At 58.8% G+C, this 17052-nt stretch overlaps 1 protein-coding gene across 1 annotated transcript in view; it reads right to left on the minus strand.

Moving 5' to 3' along the window:
* Positions 1 to 17052, minus strand: part of TSPEAR (thrombospondin type laminin G domain and EAR repeats) — a gene marked incomplete at its 5' end in the record, with an annotated part of 135759 nt that overhangs the window by 3776 nt on the left and 114931 nt on the right. Inside the window, 6 exons of the mRNA XM_081088027.1 lie at positions 3201 to 3388; positions 10325 to 10554; positions 11739 to 11925; positions 13339 to 13565; positions 14564 to 14695; positions 15976 to 16129. Coding sequence (XP_080944153.1) covers positions 3201 to 3388; positions 10325 to 10554; positions 11739 to 11925; positions 13339 to 13565; positions 14564 to 14695; positions 15976 to 16129 — 1118 coding nt within the window. The remainder of the gene's footprint in view (positions 1 to 3200; positions 3389 to 10324; positions 10555 to 11738; positions 11926 to 13338; positions 13566 to 14563; positions 14696 to 15975; positions 16130 to 17052) is intronic.

The following is a 17052-nucleotide window of genomic DNA, read 5'->3' on the forward strand; positions in this document are numbered from 1 at the left end:
ATGGAGCCCGAGGTACCCCAGAGCTCGGATGCTGGTTTCCAGCCAGTTCTCCTAATCCCAGAACTGGGGGCCCAGGCCCCACCCCAAACCCACAGAGGAGGGGCCAGGCCCGAAGGGAGTGATTTTCTCAGCCACACAGGGAGCTTAGTCATTCACTTGAAATTAAAAAAAAGTGTTTAATTGTAGTAAAATACATATAAAATTTTAACAATTTTTAAAAATCCTCACCCAAGGATGTGCTGAGAGAGAGAGAGAGAGAGAGAGCGAGAGAGAGCGAGAGAGCGAGAGAGAGAGAGAGAGAGAGAGAGAGAGAGACATCGATGGGCTGCCATCCGGGCATCAAACCTGCAACCCAGGTATGTGCCCTGGCTGGGAGTTGAACCGGAAACCTTTTGGTGCATGGACGACGCTCAACCGACTGAGCACTCCAGCAGGGCTCATTTTAATCACCTTTAAGTGCACAGCTCAGTGGCATTAAGCACATTCACAGTGTTGTGCAACCACCACCACCATCCACCTCCGGAACGTTCCAGTCTTTGTGTGCCCGGCTTATTTCACTCAGCATCTTGTCCTCTAGGTTTTCCCATACGGCAGCCTTGTTGGAATTTCATTCCTCGTTAAGGCTGAATACTGTCTACAGTTGCTAATCCCTTCACCCGTCGATGGACACTTGGGTTGCAAGTGTGAATGGTGCTGCTATGAAACGGGTACAGAGTCTTTCGCTTTGAAGAGGTTGGTACAATCAGAAAAGTGCCAAGCTCAGGGGCATTCCTAAGGGCTGGTAGCGCCCTGGAGGTGGACACGTGAGGAAAGTGGCCATCCCCCCTCCCCTTCCCGCTCCTTCCCGGACACCAATAAGGTGCCCACAGAGAAACGGCCCCCTACACTGGGAAGCCATGTTTCTTGTCGCAAACGGACACGTGCATTCTTAGTCGAGAAGCTCCTGAATCGGCTAAGGATGAGCCTGTGCACGGACTCGGTCAGTTCTGAGGGCTCTGGCAGATAACTTCCTGGGAGACCACCCAGAACCCTGTCCCTGCGGGAGGCCCCACCATCACCTCTCTGGTGACTGCAGGCCCTGTGCCCACTTTACAGGTGAGGAAACTGAGGCTGCAGCCACACACTAGTCAGTCAGACGCCGAGGCCCGGCCAGTGAGTCTGTGTCTGGTGGCTGTGGGCGGAGGCCTGGTCGGGCAGCAGAGGGCCCCCTGTCTGGTGGAGACTCACTGCAGGTTCCCTCCTGGTGGGGACTGAGAGCTCTGGCCTAGAGCAGGGTGCTCAGGCTAGACCCCAGGAGTGAGGGGGTGTCTAGGAGGTACTGGGGGCATGCAGGGATGGCTGAGGCCGGTGGGGACCCTGGCACACCTCACACCTCCCTTCTCCCATTGGCCAGGATCACGTCTTGGCCCCTTCCAGCCACGGCCACTTATGATCCAGCCCCAAAGTGGAGGCCACAACTGTGCTCGCTGAGGAGTGGCTTGAGAGGCGTGCCCCTGGAAAGGGTCAGTGGTGTCGTTCCACGTGAGTTGTTCCTCCAATCGTAACTAGGTTCTGAAACCAAGACCCGTGGGAAAGCCGCGAGCAGCAGCCGTTCACAGCCCGCACCCCGCGCACCGCGGAGACCGCCTGGCCTCGCCGGGAGGAAGGCCGTGGGCGGGGTGGCGCCCTGCTCAGCTCGAGCAGCGTGACAGCAGTTACCCTGACTATCCTCTGAGGGTTTTTTTTTTTTGTTCTTTAGAACAACTGCATTTAGTCAAAAGGTGGAAATGACCTACTTGTGCATCAACGGACAACTGGGCAAGTGAAACGTGGCCTGTCCACACGATGCCTATCATTTGGCTACACAAGGAACGCAGCATGATGCGTGTTCTTGTGTGTGAATGTCCACCACAGGGGGTCCGCGGGTGCCGGGAGCCGGTCCATGCTTGCTGTTTCAAGGGACCTGGCATATATGGCATACTGTTCTTAATATGTTTGCTCACCTTCTTGGCACTATGTGTTTTAACCAAGGTCACCTCTCTGAGAAAGGTTGTTTCCCCAGGTAGGGATTTTCCCCTGAAGTTAGGGAGGGAATAAAACCCCTTAACTAAGTGCCAGGCGGGTAATTAATCACTTTAACTACGAACAATCATGCTTAAGCTACATAATCTTTACTCCCTGGAATGGAGATAAGAAACGCCCTAACCTTTGGAATAGAGATTGATAGGATTGGAATCAACTGGTATAAATACAGATGTAACAAGACAACAGGACACAGAACCTAGACACAGAACCTACAGAACCTAGAGACAGAACCTAGCGAGAGAACATGGCAAAAGATCCTGGACAGAAACTGGAGACAGAACCTAGAGACAGAACCTAGCGAGAGAACCTGGCTGAAGAACCTAGAGACAGAACCTGGCTACAGAACCTGGATAGAACATGGCAAGAGAACCTGACTAGAACCTGATGACTGAACCTGGCTGGAGAACCTGGACAGAACGTGGCTGGAGAACCTAGCGAGGGAACATGGCTACAGAACCCGGCTGGAGAACCTAGAGAACCTGGCTGGAGAACCTAGCAAGAGAACCTGGACACAGAACCTGGCTGGAGATCCTAACCAGAACTTCACTGGAGATCCTGACCAGAACTTGGCTAGAGATCCTGGCTAGGCTGCTGATCAACTGAATGCTGTCTCCATGTCATTCCTTCTTCGCCAACTCTGTCCACACCTTTGGGGACCCCTGGACCTGCTGGGGTTGGACCCCAGCACACGGGGACCGGCAGCCGACTGGTGGTGCCCGGGGCTGGGGACCAGGGGGAGGGGTGACAGTGAAAGGCAGGGGCTTCTTTCCCAGGCATGTGATGTTCTAAGTCACCTGTGGCGATGGTTGCACATACCTGTGAATTTAATACAAACGAACCACACTGTTTCAAAGGAATTAGAGTCAAGATTATAAACATGAGTCACCAAATCCCTCCGCTGGCCCTGGAGAAGCCATTCACCATGCAGGAGTGAGGCACGCCCACCGACGAGGGGCGCAGGCAGCCTTCCGTGCTGGTGGCCGCCGCGTGTGGCTTTGGGGACCGTCACGGGGCTGGGCTGCCGCCTCCTCAGGGTGGGCTCGGTGGGGAGCGCAGCGGGGAGGTCGCTGTGAGCCGAGCGATGCTGTGCCCGGCCGGCCTCGCCCTCCCTCCCAGCCAGTTACGGCTCCGCATACCTGCAGGTCGGGATCTCCTGGAACTTGACGAATGTCTGCGCGGTGACGTTCAGCTCGTAGATGACCGAGTTGATGACGTAGGAGTCATTTTGCACTTGCATTTCCACATCGTAGCTGTGACTGTTGGCAACAGCCAGAAAGATCCTGTCTCCAATGTGGAAGACTTCCCAGTCCGCGGCGCCAAACGTCTGGGCGGGAAGGAGAGGAGGGAGGGCACACTCATGAACAGAGACGGCAGGAGCTGCCAAGTGACGCCACACACGCACGCACACACACACGCACACACACACACACACACACCGCCGAGCTCGTCGGGCAAGGTCCCCGCTCTCCAGCCTGGATTTGCTCAATTTCCCAAGGCGGCGACTCTCACTCCCTTTACAAACATGAGTGCCAGTTGTGCCTGTACCTGAACTGTGCCACATCTGGGGTGACTGCTTCTTAGCCATCTGTGCCACCCACTCCCCCAAGCTCTGGTGCTGCCCTTCCTTCAAGGTCTAGCTGCTACCACACCTCTTCCAGGGAGCCCTCCCTGCTTCCTCCAGTCTGGCCCTGAACTCTGAAGCCACCTTTTGTGTTCTCACTATGAGCTGTTCCTGCCTGAGGTTCTCCTTTGGGTCTCCCCACAGCCCCATCTCTGGGTTCCCGTGCACACTGTTGCTCCCAAATCACTTGTCACCCTCGAGGCTGCGGTGTGCAGGGTCAACAGGGCTGGGCTTTGGCGCGAGTGGCCAGCTGGGGAGCCTGTGCCCCCCGACCGAGAGCTGCATGAGCTGATTTGCATGTGGGCCCACGAGGAGGAAGGTGATGTGTAGCTCACGGCCAGCATCTTGGGCCTAGTGGCGGTGCTGGTGCAGGGGGAGGAGAGGACCAGAGAAACCCAGATCCAGGCCCTGGCTGAGCTCTGGAGAGAGAGGGCAGGGCAGAAACGAAAGGAGGCATTTTCCTGGGAAGCGAGGGGCAGGTGCCGGGAGAGGCCCAGGGGTGAGAGAGGGAGACCCTGGCAGGGCATTGTGGCAGGGGACAGTGTTTTGCCCCACGCCCAGCAGAGGGAGACATTGTCCGCCTCGGCCCAGCCCAGCCCAGGTAGCTGCTGTCTGAGAATACTCCTGGGGGCCCCTAAGCTGGGCTCGGAGCCAGGAGCTCTAGAAACAGGTCTGGATCAGTCCCGAGGAGCAGAGCCAAGTAAGGTTAAGCTAAAGGATGACTCCCTAGGACAAGGACCGGAACCAGACACCTGGCGGTCCCTGATCCCTCACGGGGGCCAGGAGCTTGGTAAGGCCTTTCTGGATCAGCCTGTCCTCTCCTCCACGCGGCTCCGGGAGGTGGCACCATTCTTCCCCTGGGGCGCCCCATGACTTCTGAGTAGCAGGCTCGGACACTGGGGGCCGCAGGGGCCTTCAGCATCACCTGCCCGGTGGCTATTCACAGACAGCGACAGTTACAGACCCACACGGGGCAGAGAGTCACACGCATACGGCGGTGACTTCGCAGAAACCCAACAGGAGATGTCAGACTGTTACTAGTAGATCCCAGCTCCTCTGACCTGTGCTGGGGAGACCATGTCAATGGGAAACAGCACCCACGTGTGCACGAGTAAATGCACATACCTGTGTGCACACACCTGCATGTACACACACCTGTGCACACACTCCTGCATGCATGCATGCACACGGGTACTCCCACACAGTTCAGGGCCAGGAACTGTAAGAGGGGATCTCCCCCAGGACTTCCTGGAGCTCTGAGCCACTGGACTCAGACCGCTCCCTTCCCCTGAGCCCCAGCACAAGGGTGACAGAAGGGGACCCGGGAGGGTGGGGGGCTCTGGCAGCAGGGGAAGAAGAGGCCCTGAGGTGTGGCGGGGGAGGGGGGCAGGGAGGAGTGTCAGGTGGGCGTGGCTCAGAGGGGCTGTCATCCGCCTCTGTTCCGTGTGCCCAGCCAGTTGGAGACAATACAGCAAATATGAGGAGCTTCGTTCCATGCGAATTTCAGAGAAACAATTTTCCGGGACTTGTGTATCCCATGCAATACTCAGGACATGCTTTTACTAAAAAATCATTCCTCGTTTCTCTAGAATTCAAATGGAACAGGCACTCTGTAGTTGATCTGGCCACAGGCTAGCAGAGACCTGCATGGGGCTGGCTGGGTCACAGTCACTACTGTCAGCGACCCCTCATCCCCACAGCGTGGCTGCCAGGAGCCCCCCAGAGCGGGGCCAACACCTGCACCCTGGGCCAGAGGCTGGGCTCCCCGCAATGCGAAGCAGGTCTGAAGCTGCCTGGGGCTGCACCAGCCTGAGGCACCTGCTGGGCTGGGCAGGCTCTCCCCTCCTTCCCTCCTTCCAAGGGAATTCCCCCGGAGACCTGCCCTGCCAGCCCAGGCATGGCGCTCAGGGGGGCTCGGGAGCACCTCTTGGGGTGATGGTGCCGCCTGGAGCCCCTGACAGCCCCCCTCGAAGGTGGGTGGGCTCCCGGGGTCATAGGACCAGTGTGGGCAAGGAGGCCCTCGGGTTCCAGCTTGGATGGAGCAAAGAACCAAGGGGGTGGGAGTGCCCGGGAGAGGGCAGGGGGGTGGGGACACTGTCAGCTCCTGACTCCCAGAGCCCGCGGAGTCACAGGAGAAAGCACCTTCTTGCATTGAGCCCGGCCCTTCCCAGGTCCCTCCTGGGTGTGGGGCCCACAGGGGGGTGCTCTCTCACGCCACCCTCCTTACAGAGGTGGATCTTAACCAACTTTCTTGCCTCTTTCTTTCTTTCCATTTGCTTCTGGACATTTACGTTCTTGGTGGAGACAGTTTCCAACAAGCCCACAGCTTCCCCACCACCTGCACACCCGCTGGCCACTCCGTGCAGCAGCTCCATGCGTCCCATCCACCTGCCTGGCTCAACGCTCCCTCCATCACTGACCGTCTCCCGGGGGCCCTGGGCACTCAGCCACCCTCTGCCCCAAGCCTCCCCGGCTCTGGGCCCTCAGGTCCACCAGGGACTTAGCCATCAGCCCCACCTCCCAAGGCAGCGAACCCTGAACCCAGAATCTTGGTCAGCGGTGCCCCTCTCCCCGCCCTTACCATTTCCCCTCCTCATCCCCGCGCCCTCCACCTGGGCCTCCATTTGATCATGTGACCAAAGCCCCGCAACCCCACAGCCTTCACTCAGGGAGCAGACACCCCAGCAGCCGGAGACTGGGCTCCATGCACAGAGCCGTTCCCTCCTGGACACGCCCAGCTCAGGCCTCCTTTGGTCCCAGATGATGAGGACAAGTGGCTGGGGCCTGGGTTTCTGCCACCTGGAGGGAGGATCCCGGAGTCCCTGGTGGGTGGGCAGCCAGCCTCCACTCACATGTGGACCCAAAGCCCTGCGTGCCCGGATTCCCCAGGAGCAGCAGCTCCATGTCCCCCAGACCCACCGCCGCTCCTGCCAGCGAGGGCAGGGTGCACAGCTCTGCAAACAGGGCCCAAACCTGCGCCCCGAACCCTGTGAAGGGGCCCCCGCGATGCCAGCACCTCTCCCCGCACACGTCTCTGAGCACCCTGCCTCTCCTGCTTCAAAGCTCATGGTCACACCAAACTCCACACCAAACAGTAAACACATCGAGGCATCTCCAAGGCTTGAAAGGACCTAAACACAATACAAAATGCTGGCAAAACAGGAAAGTGGAATTCTGTGGAGTTGGAGGAATTATTGCGAGGTGTGAACAGATGCGGCTTATGAGAGAAGGAGGCCTTCAGGCAGGAAACAAAGCTGGTGATGCCCTCAGAGCTTGGACGGCCGAAGTGCTCTGGGCGTCCATCCGAGCAGCCCGAGTCCTGGCTCCTGGGACAGCTCTGCCCTAGGGCTAGAGACCTCCCTCATGGCCACAGAGTCCTGCTCCCACCACCTGCTCCTGGATGCTTCTCTCCTGCCCTCGGCCCGCGCTCCTTAGGGTCGCATCGCAGGGATGGGCCTTCACCTCCGTGCAGCTGGCCCATTTCTGCCCTCTGCCTCCGCCTCCCTTCTGAGGATGCCCCTGTCCAGGACTGGGCACAGACTGAGCTGGCTCACAGATGCCACCTGAAAATGCAGTGGCCACCTCCTTCCAGGCCGGTTTGTCTGCCGTCATCGACATCCCCATGGGTGGATCTTGTAACCACCTTCCGGACCCCTCCTCCTGCCTTCCCTTCAGCGTCTTGTCCTGGCCCTTTTTTTGTTTTGTTAATCCTCACTCGGATTGCTGGGGATTCCTCTTCTATTGCTTTTTAGAGAGAGTGGAAAGAGCGGGGGAGGGGGAAAGAGAGAGAGACATCGATTGGTTGCCTCCCGCACACACCCTGACTAGGGCCAGGGATCGAACCTGCAACCCAAGTGTGTGCCCTTGACCAGACTCAAACCCGGACCCTCAGTCCATGGGTTGACTCTCTAGCCACTGAGCCAAACCAGCCAGGGTGACAATGACAATTTGTAGGAATCCTCTTCTGCTTCGGGATCTAGCTCAGTTTCTCCCTGCGAGGGTCTGTGTGTGCACTTTAGCCTCCGTGTCTCAGGTCTCCTGTCCGACCCCCGGGCACCCTGAGTTGTCTGAGTCCGTTGAGTGTGAGGAGGCTGTGGCTGGACTTGCTGCTGGCAGTCGGGTCCTGGGGCCTGGGGCTTCCGGTTGTGGCCCTGGGAGACGTGCTGTAAGGAAGACCTTCCTAAATCGGCCTTTTGTCGTATTGCACCTTTTTGTTCAAATGTAGGCGATTTAGGATCACCGTGTTGGTAGCTGTGGGATGGCAATCTCCAGAATGACCCCCAACCCACCACAGGAGGCGCCCCCCCATCACATAATGGTCTGGCCCTGCCAAGGACCTGGCCTGGTTGACCAAAGCCACCAGCTGCCCCTCTGTGCCAGGCTGCGGCCCTGCTCCCAGGACACCACAGAGCTCTGCTCCGGCCCCAGCGCGCCTGCTGGAGACGTGGAAACCATCACCTGAGTCTTCTTCCAGAACAAAGTCTCCAGTTCCTGCGATTGTCCCTCCTTCCATACGACTCAAATCCCTTCCAGACCGCCCACCTCCCCAAGCTCCCAGGGTGCCGAGCTGCAGCTGCACAGCCCCAAGCCCTCCTGGGCGGCACGCTCACCGCTCACCGGGGCGCTGCATCCCTCCCGCTTCCCAGGCACCATGGGGCCTCGGTGACGCATGCGATTAACTTAGAGCCCACGGAGTGTCCGCACACACAGCCGTCGGCCTGTCGCCTGCACCCCTGCCCGGGCCTCCACGCGGCCCTTGCCCTGCGGCTCCAGGCCACATTCTCATTCTGTCCCCGCTAGTCCAGTCGGGCGTCCTCGGGAACCTGCTTTCCCACCGCAGCCTTGTCCCGCCCTCCCTAACACAGACGCGTTTGCACCTCCTCAGGCTAATTCCAGTCAGAGACCCCGGCCCCTGGGCAGACCCAGGCCAGCCCATTGCTGGGCCCTTTCAGATCAGCACGCACGCCCCCAGCACCTCCTCCCCTCACAGGACGGATGTGGATGCGCTGTGCCCCCGAGTCTCCGCGTGCTTAGGCACAACAGCAATGACCATAAGGAGCATTCGAGAAAGACCCTGCCCAACGCTCAATAAAGCAGCGGCACAGCTGGGTTCCAATCCAAGTTCTGTCAAGAGCAAGTCCGATAACTCCCGAGCCTCCGTTTCCCGTGAGTAACAGGGGACGAGTGGCAGAAGTTACCTCACAGCCCGGCCGGCGTGGCTCAGTGGTTGAGCGTCAACCTATGAACCAGGAGGTCATGGTTCGATTCCTGATTGGGGCACATGCCCGGGTGCGGGCTGGATCCCCAGTGTGGGTCGTGCGGGAGGCAGCTAATCAGTGATTCTCTCTCATCACTGATGTTTCTATCTCTCTTTCCCTCTCACTTCCTCTCTGAAATCAATAAAAAAATATTTTTAAAAAAGTTACTTCATAGGGCGCCTGTGTGCATACGATGACCTGTTTTCAGAAACCAGGTCCACATCCTTCCAGCGACACCCCCACCTGCCCACACCCCATCCCCCCCAGAAGTAGGTTAAGCTCTTGGCATGGAGCTATCAAGCCTGGATGCCGTCACTGCTCAAGAACAACGCCTCGGCCCTGCCAGTGTGGCTCAGGGGTTGAGTGCCAACCTATGAACCAGAGGTCAGGGCACATGCCCAGGTTGCAGGCACGAACCCCAGGAGGGGTCGTGCAGGATGCAGCTGATCAGTGATTCTCTCTCATCATTGATGTTTCTGTCTCTCTCTCCCTCTCCCCTCCTCCCTGAAATCAATAAAAATATATTTAAAAACAAAACAAGAAAAAGAATGACGCCTCATCCCAGTCCTGCTTCCCCCAGCGAATCCCTCCACCCCACCTGGGAAACAGCATCCTGATTATTAACCCTGGAGTCATGCTGGCTCTTCCCGGCCTCACTGGTCCAGTCAACAGCTCTCGTGAATTCGGCTTCGTGAATTCGGCTTCGTGAACGTGCTTTAGAAGCCTCCACAGCTTCCAGATGGTGCTGCCACCTCCCTCGCCCGGGGCCGCAGCTCCTGCCCCGCGATGGGCACATGCACACCCCGCCCTGCCCCTGCGCTCCTGTCATGGTCCACATCACAGCCGCCTGGGACACGTGCGGTCCGCAGGTTGTCTAATGCTGTCCCACCCTAATAAATACTCCTGCGGCCTGATCACAGGTCCTGCTAACCAGCCCATGGCGACCGGAACCAGCTGAGGGACCTCGAGGTCTGAGGGAACGTGGAGAGTGTTGCCCCCACCCGCCACATGTGGCCAGGTCAGCGGTCAGCTGTCCGCCTGCCCCAGGGCAGGAGCCTGACACCCAGGGGTGGCCAGACAGCGGGGGTCAGGAGGCCAGTCTGAGCAGCCGGCGTAGCCAGGACACCTTTGTGACAGAGGGACAGCCGAGCCAGCGCACCCCTCTCTCAGGTTAGGGCTCTCCAGGCTCTTTTGGGGGAGGCTGCCGTGTGCAACATGACTCAGCCTGAGCCTTATTCGGGGGGGAGGCACTTCGGGTGGAGGCGCAGGGGTGAAGGTCCCGACTGGCACTGGTCCTGGCTGGGGCCCCGGACTGGCATCACCAGGCGCTGTGTGGGATCAGGTAGGCCCTGGGGGCACAGGGCGCAGTGCCATTTCTTACCAGGAAAGACTGGAAGAGCCGGAAGGAGCCGACCAGCCAGACGTACAGGTGGGAGTGCACCTTGGTGGACGTGCCGTTGAAGGCGTTGGCCACCACCAAGAAGGAGTAGGGCCCCACCGTGAAGAACTCCCAGTCGTAGGCACCAGAGGTGGCGATGGTCTGGTTGGCCTCAAACAGGCGCGTCCGCGGGTTCCACTTGTAGATGACGCTGTCGATGTTGTGGTTGTCTCCTGGAAGCCAAGTGGCTGTGTTGAGGGAGGGGGCACGGATTTCTGTGGCCTCATAGCAGCCTCGGCAGAGCTCTGGCCCCCCTGGGCCCTGCCCCAGGGCCCCTGCTGCCTGTCCAGCCCAGCCAGGCCTGGGCCACTCTGGGCGTGGCCTGCTCACCCCACACTCTCCTGTACTCCCCAGTGAGAATGCCATTCAGGCGGCTCACTCCTGCCTCTGCCCAGATGAAAGCCCTCAGGGGGCTCTCCTTTGGGTGGCCCAGGACCCTCCCCATGGCCTTGAGGGTCTTGGAGGTGGAGCCCCCTGCCTCTTCCCAGCCTCACCTGTCACAGCCCAGGGTCCCCTGGCTCCCACCTCTCCCGCAGGTCAGACCGCATGCTCCCTGGGGCCCCCCTGGCCAGCCTCTCACTTCCATGGAGAGCTTGGTGAGCGGGCTCCTGGGGTCGCCCTGCCCATCAGCGGGTGGTGGGGGCTCCTCAGGCCTCCACAGAGCTCCCTCATGGGTCTCGGGCTCAGGGAAACTCTGAGCATGGAGCCCACTGAGGCCTGAGCTAGAGATGCCCTGCAGGGCCGCGGCCATCTTGGACCTGTCTGGCCCTGAGTCACAGGATGGGAAGGGCTTGCCGAGGTCACTAGTTGGGGGGTGATTGCTGGCCCAGAAACAAGGTTAGCCGGCCCCTCGCAGCCTGTCCCCCACCACACCCACGATTCACAGAGTCTGTGTGCACACGGTGACCTGCTCTCAGAAACCAGGTCCACATCCTTCCAGCGACAGCCCCACCTGTCCATACCCTGTCCCCCGGGCTAACCCTGGGCCTGCTGGTCAGAGAGGTTACCTTCCCACCATGTCAGTCAGATCCTCCCAGAAGGAGGTGAGTTAGTTGGTCAGTTAGTCAGTTAGTCAGTTAGTCAGTTAGTTACTTTTAAATGAGGCAGTCTGGGCAGCCAGGTGGCCCTTATTTCCGTGGCCACTCTCCTGGGGGCGGCACCGACCACCCGTCTTCCTGCCTGGACAGAGGGAGGTGCTCAGGTGTGCTCACCCTCAGAGGCCACATCGGGTGGCCGAGCCCGAGGAATCGGGCTGCTGTGATTTATTGTCGTTTTTAATGAGATGAAGACGAGCCTGGCAGGTGAGTCGTGCCCGCCCCTGGGAGGGTCACCTTCGGGTTGCAGGTCATAGCCCTACCTTCCCTGTGGTTGGCCACGGCCAGGAAGTGCTCCCCAGCCACCTCGAAGGCCTCCCAGTCCCGGGCGCTGTGGGTGGCCACCCTCTGGTAGGGCGTGAACCGCAGCTTTCTCGGGCTCCATTTGTAGATGACGGAGAACTCCTGGCCCTTTTCATTGGGGTCAAAGTTGGCCACAGCCAGGAAGATCTGCAAGAGAGGACCGGGACACTCGGCTCCCTGCCCGCAGCCAGGGTCTGTGCAGGCTTCCCGGGAGCCGTGTCTGTCCGCACGGGCACGCGTTTGTCTGCTCACTGTTCTACCCACAGTGGGTGGGGCGGGGTAGGGCCAGGGCTGTACCCAGCACATGTGTGTAGGTGCAGGGACCGAGCTGAGCCCACCCTCTGTGACTGATGGCCTCGGTGGCCTGGGAGCCGGTCTCCAGACCCGTTCATTACGTTTAAAAGCCTTAAATGTGCCGTCTGCCCCAGTCCATTACTGCCATGTCTACCTCCCAACCCCAGGAAAAGCTTCATCACAAAAGTGTTCCTCATCACCCACTGGAGTAAGAAATGCCATAATGCCCTACTCCCCCCTCCCCCCACCTCCAGAAAGTGGTGTTTGCCACGCAGCCGAGTAGGACACAGAAACCCCCTACGCATGACGTGACCAGCGGGCATGATCGCATGCTTATGTGGCTCTAACGGGGGCCAGGAGCTTGGCCTGTTGGGCGTGCGCGCTGGAACTAGGAGCCAGAATGCCCAGGTAAGTCCTGCATCTGCTTAGGAAACCGGACAGATGATTTCCCCCTTGTTTTTCAGAATTTCCCTATTTTTCTTTTATGTAAAGTTATTATTTTTGATAATTAAAACATAAGCACCTTTAAAACATCATCAACCAAATAACCAGAGAGCAAGTCATTCATTCACCATGTTGGATCGGGCGCAAGAACCATGGTGGGCTGCCAGCCACAGGCGGGCAGGGGCTTGTCTGCTTGCTCACCCCCAGTGGGTGGGTCCAGTTGCGGGCAGGGCAGTACCCAGCATGCGTGTGCAGGTGAGTGAATGATTTCGGGACAGGCATGGGAAGGTGTCCCCAAGACACTGTCATTTCGAAGGGAGGACGTAGAAGGAGCTAGGAGAAAATTCATCTGGACGGGGATGGGGGTCCTCTCAGACCCTCCACCCACAGGGCCTCTCAGTGCAGCCCTGCCTGGAAGAGGGTGGGGGGGCTGCCCTCGAGGGTCTCTGCCTCCGGGGCCTGTTTGGGGGGGAAAGGCAGCATCACCGGGTGGATCTGTTGCATCCTCTCATGGTTTCTGCCTTATTGACGGGTCCAAGTCAAATGACCTCCACAGGTTTCTAAGTTAGCAATGAGGGTCTGCACAGACCTGGGCAGCATCTTAGCAACGGCCTTTCCTGGTGTGTCGGAAGCTGAGCAGACTTTCTCAGGCCCCGTCTGGGAATAGAGACGCAGCCAGGTGTCTGACCGGGGAGCCGTCTGGAACCCGAAAAAGGCTTCGGAGCCTCGAGAAACACGTTTCCCTGGAGAAGCCATGTCAGGAGCCCAACCCCCGGACTCTGCAACTTTAAAAGGACGAGAGAGTCAGGAACGCAGACTTGCCTTTTTCCCGATGGTGAAGTGCCTCCAGGACTGCGCTTGGTGTGTGCGGATGCTCTGGTACGAGGCGAACTTCCCGTCGGTCCACTTGTAGATGGCGGACGTGGCCTTCCGGTTGGCGGTTGCTATGAAGAGCCCGGCCTCGGGGATGACGAAGACCTCGATGCCCAGCGTCTCCGAGTGCGTGAAGAGGCGCTGGTGCTCCTCCACGTAGTCCAGCCTCTCTTTGGCTTGTGAGAGAGACACGGAGACGCGGTTAATGGTCAATGTTTCCCAGCACGGAAGCCTGGAGGCACCCTCCTGGGAGCAGCACCCCAGGCCCTGAGCTGTGACCCCAGGGCATTAGCGTGGGGCACAGGCAGTTTGCTCAGAGCGCCTGTTCACCGCCAGAGGCCTGCGAAGAAGCCCACTCGGCTTGTGTGGGTTTCAGGGTCCGGCGAGCCCCCAATGGTACTCACTGGGGGGACCCAGTGTGTTGGGTCCTTATGGGACATCTCCCAGGCTCACTGCGGCTACAAAAGGCTGTCCCCTAAGGTGACCCAGAGGGTGGAGCCAGGAGCTTGAGAGCAGTCCAGCTGGAGCTGGTCCCCTTCTGAGGACACTCAGGGCTACACCAGGAATGGAGCCCTAGATAGCTTGCTCAGTGGTTAGAGCGTCAGCCCGTGGACCGAAGGGTCTCGGGTTCTATTCCCAGTCAAGGGCACATACCTCGGTTGCAGGCTCAATTCTTGGCCCTGGTCTGGGTGTGAATGGGAGGCAACCTGTCGATGTGTCTCTCACATGGATGTTTCTCTCTCTCCTTCCCCATGCCCCTCACTCCCCTCCACTCTCTAAAAAAGTCAGTGGAAAAAATATCCTTGGGTGAGAATAAAAAAAAAAGAAAGGAATGATAGCCACAAGGCTTGCTGCAGCAATAATGCCCTTGGGCCCCTGGCCTGTCACATTGAATCTATGACCTGAGCGCAGGCAGGGTTTGAGGAGGGAGAGTGGGCAGGGCCCCCCCGGGGGAGGCTGGCTCCAGGGAGCCCTGAGCTCTTCCCTGGACAGGGACGAGGGGAGGTGACGAGCCCTGCCAGCTTGTGTGCCCAGGAGGGCGCATGGTTCCAGAGGAAACATGGCGGCTTGCTGCTCTGAGTGGGGGTGTCTCCTTTTCTCAGGTAACGCTGACTCTGAGCAGAGCCCCTAACTCTCCAGAGACCCGGAGCCACGCCCTCCCTGTCCCCGTCACCTGTCAGCACGGAGACCCACTCGCTGCCCACGCACAGGTACAGCCCCCTCTGCCCGGCGTCAAACCAGAACTGGGCATCCTCCACTTTGGTGCACGGAGGCCGGGATCCCAGCGTCACCTTCATGTCGGTTTCTGGGGGAGACAGGAAGTGTCTGGTGAGTGTCCAGTGGAAACGCACTCCCTGGAGGAGGCGGTCCTGCCTTTGTCCCTGAAGCTGGGCTTCCAGGACCCACTCAGGGTCTCAAACGGGTCCCAGGAGGCAGGGACCCAGGGCGCGTGGCCCGCCCCAGGGCGTCTGCGTGGCAGGACGGGCAAAGCTCCCTGTGGCTCCAGAGCAGTATGTCCACCGCCTGCTGGACCTCCTGCTTTTCTGGAATCCTCGTGACTACGGCACGCCTTCTCACCTCCCACGTCTGTGACCAGCGGGCATGAGTTTCTCTGAACTTCCCTTTTGCTTAGTTCGGTGGCATTTTGAGCCCATCTCTCCTTGGAATGACGCCTCCATCTCAGGTCAAACACACTCGTCCTAATGTGGCTACTCGGCCACTTCAGAGTAATACTGCCCTGTGGCCCAGGCCCGAGGCCAGGCTGTGACACTGAGCACGCCCTTGACCCTCGCAGCCTGGGGCAGAGGCCTGGGGGCCGAGTCCTGCCCCCTGAGAGCCCCTGTGGGTACAGCGGTCCATGCTGCCTGAGGAAGATGCCCAGAGGCCTCCTGCCCAGGGGCTTGAAAACACAGTTACAGGACTGGCTCTCAGTGTCACCGCTCGCTCAAGGTCGGGGGTGTGCCCAGTGAAGCTGGGAGAGGGCCAGGTTGTCCTCCCATTTCGCTGAATAGTGGGGGGTTAGGTGGATGGGTGAGAGGTTGGATTCTCCCTGGCAGGGGCTGTGGTGTACATAAATTGTCAATAGCCCTGCCAGCATGGCTCAGTGGCTGAGCATCGACCTATGAACCAGGAGGTCACGGTGCGATTCCCGGTCAGGCCACATGCCTGGGTTGCGGGCTTGATCCCCAGTGTAGGGCCTTCAGGAGGCAGCCAATCAATGATTCTCTCTCATCATTGATGTTTCCATCTCTCTTTCCCTCTCCCTTCCTCTCTCTTAAATCAATAAAAACATATTTTTTAAAATAATAAACAGTCACCATTGTACCTTCAGATTGGGAAGGTGCAAACAGAAACTAAAAAAGCAGAGCTGGGGACCCTCTGAGCAGGGGGTTCACGGAAAATAGAAATGTATCCTGCGAAGGTGGGGCCCCCACTGGGGCAGGGGCTGAGGTGTGGTGTCCCTCGGGGAGGGATGAGGAGAAAGGGCCCCCAATGCTGCTCTGGGGACAGAGCAGGCAGCAGGTGGAAGTGGAGCCTCGAGAGGAAGCAGACTCTGAGTGGGAGCAGGTGGCCTGGCTTACTAACCATAGGGATATTTTAGCACCTCATTATCCTCCGGCTTCCCCGTGAGACCCTGCAGGATTGGGGGGATGGACAGCACGAGCTCCGCATTCCTGCAGGGACACAGCCTGGGAGTGGCGTCGGAGCCGGGCAGCAGGACCAGCTGCCTGACCAGGCCCTGTGGAGAGAGGGACAGTGTGTTTAGACCCTGGGAGACGGTGGAAATGCCGTGGGGGCTAACCACTCTAGAGCTAGGAGGGAAGAGTCTGCATATAAGTTATGGGGGGGCGTTGGGTGCATCAGTGGAGAACTAGACACACTTCTAAGGTCACTGAACCACAAAGGGACTTTCCTGTGGACGAATCTAGAGTTACTGGCCAACATTGCTTATCTATCCATCCATCCACCTACCCATCCATTCATTTGTCTATTTATCCATCCAGCCATCCAGCCATACACCATCCATACACCATCCATACACCCATCCATTCATTTGTCTATTCACCCATCCATCCAACCATCCATCCATCCACCCATCCATTCATTTATCTGTTTATCCATATACCATCCATCCAACCATCCATCTATCCAATCATCCATCCACCCATCCACCCAGCCAGCCAGCCAGCCATCCATCCAAGCATGCCATCAGTGAATATTCACAGAGCACCTGCTATACATCAGGCATGGTTCTAGACAAGAACACACAGGGAACAAGGCTCCCCCACCTCCACTCTGGGAGAGAGACAATGAGCAAACACACGGCTGGCCTGAAGGTGGTCAGGGCTACGATGAAGAGCCAGGGGTCGGATCTGGGAGGGCTGAGTGCGGGGTCATCTTCTCAGAGTGGTGGGAAAGGCCTCCTTGGTAAGAGGACATGGGGTAGGGCCCTGAGGGTGGGGGGTGTGAGCCGTGGCAATAAAGGGGCCAGGTGGGCCAGGAAGAGGGGACAGGGAGTGCAAACGCCTTGTGGCAGGTGTGCCTGGTGTGTGTGGGACTCCACTGAGCCTCCTGTCCCTCATTCCTGTCTGACACACACAGTCTGTGCAGCCAGAGCATCGGGAGAGCAGGCCTGTGGTGACAGCCCCTCTGTGAACACTG

This window comes from Myotis nattereri, assembly GCF_964212035.1.
Source record: "Myotis nattereri genome assembly, chromosome: 3".
Lineage (NCBI taxonomy): Eukaryota > Metazoa > Chordata > Mammalia > Chiroptera > Vespertilionidae > Myotis > Myotis nattereri.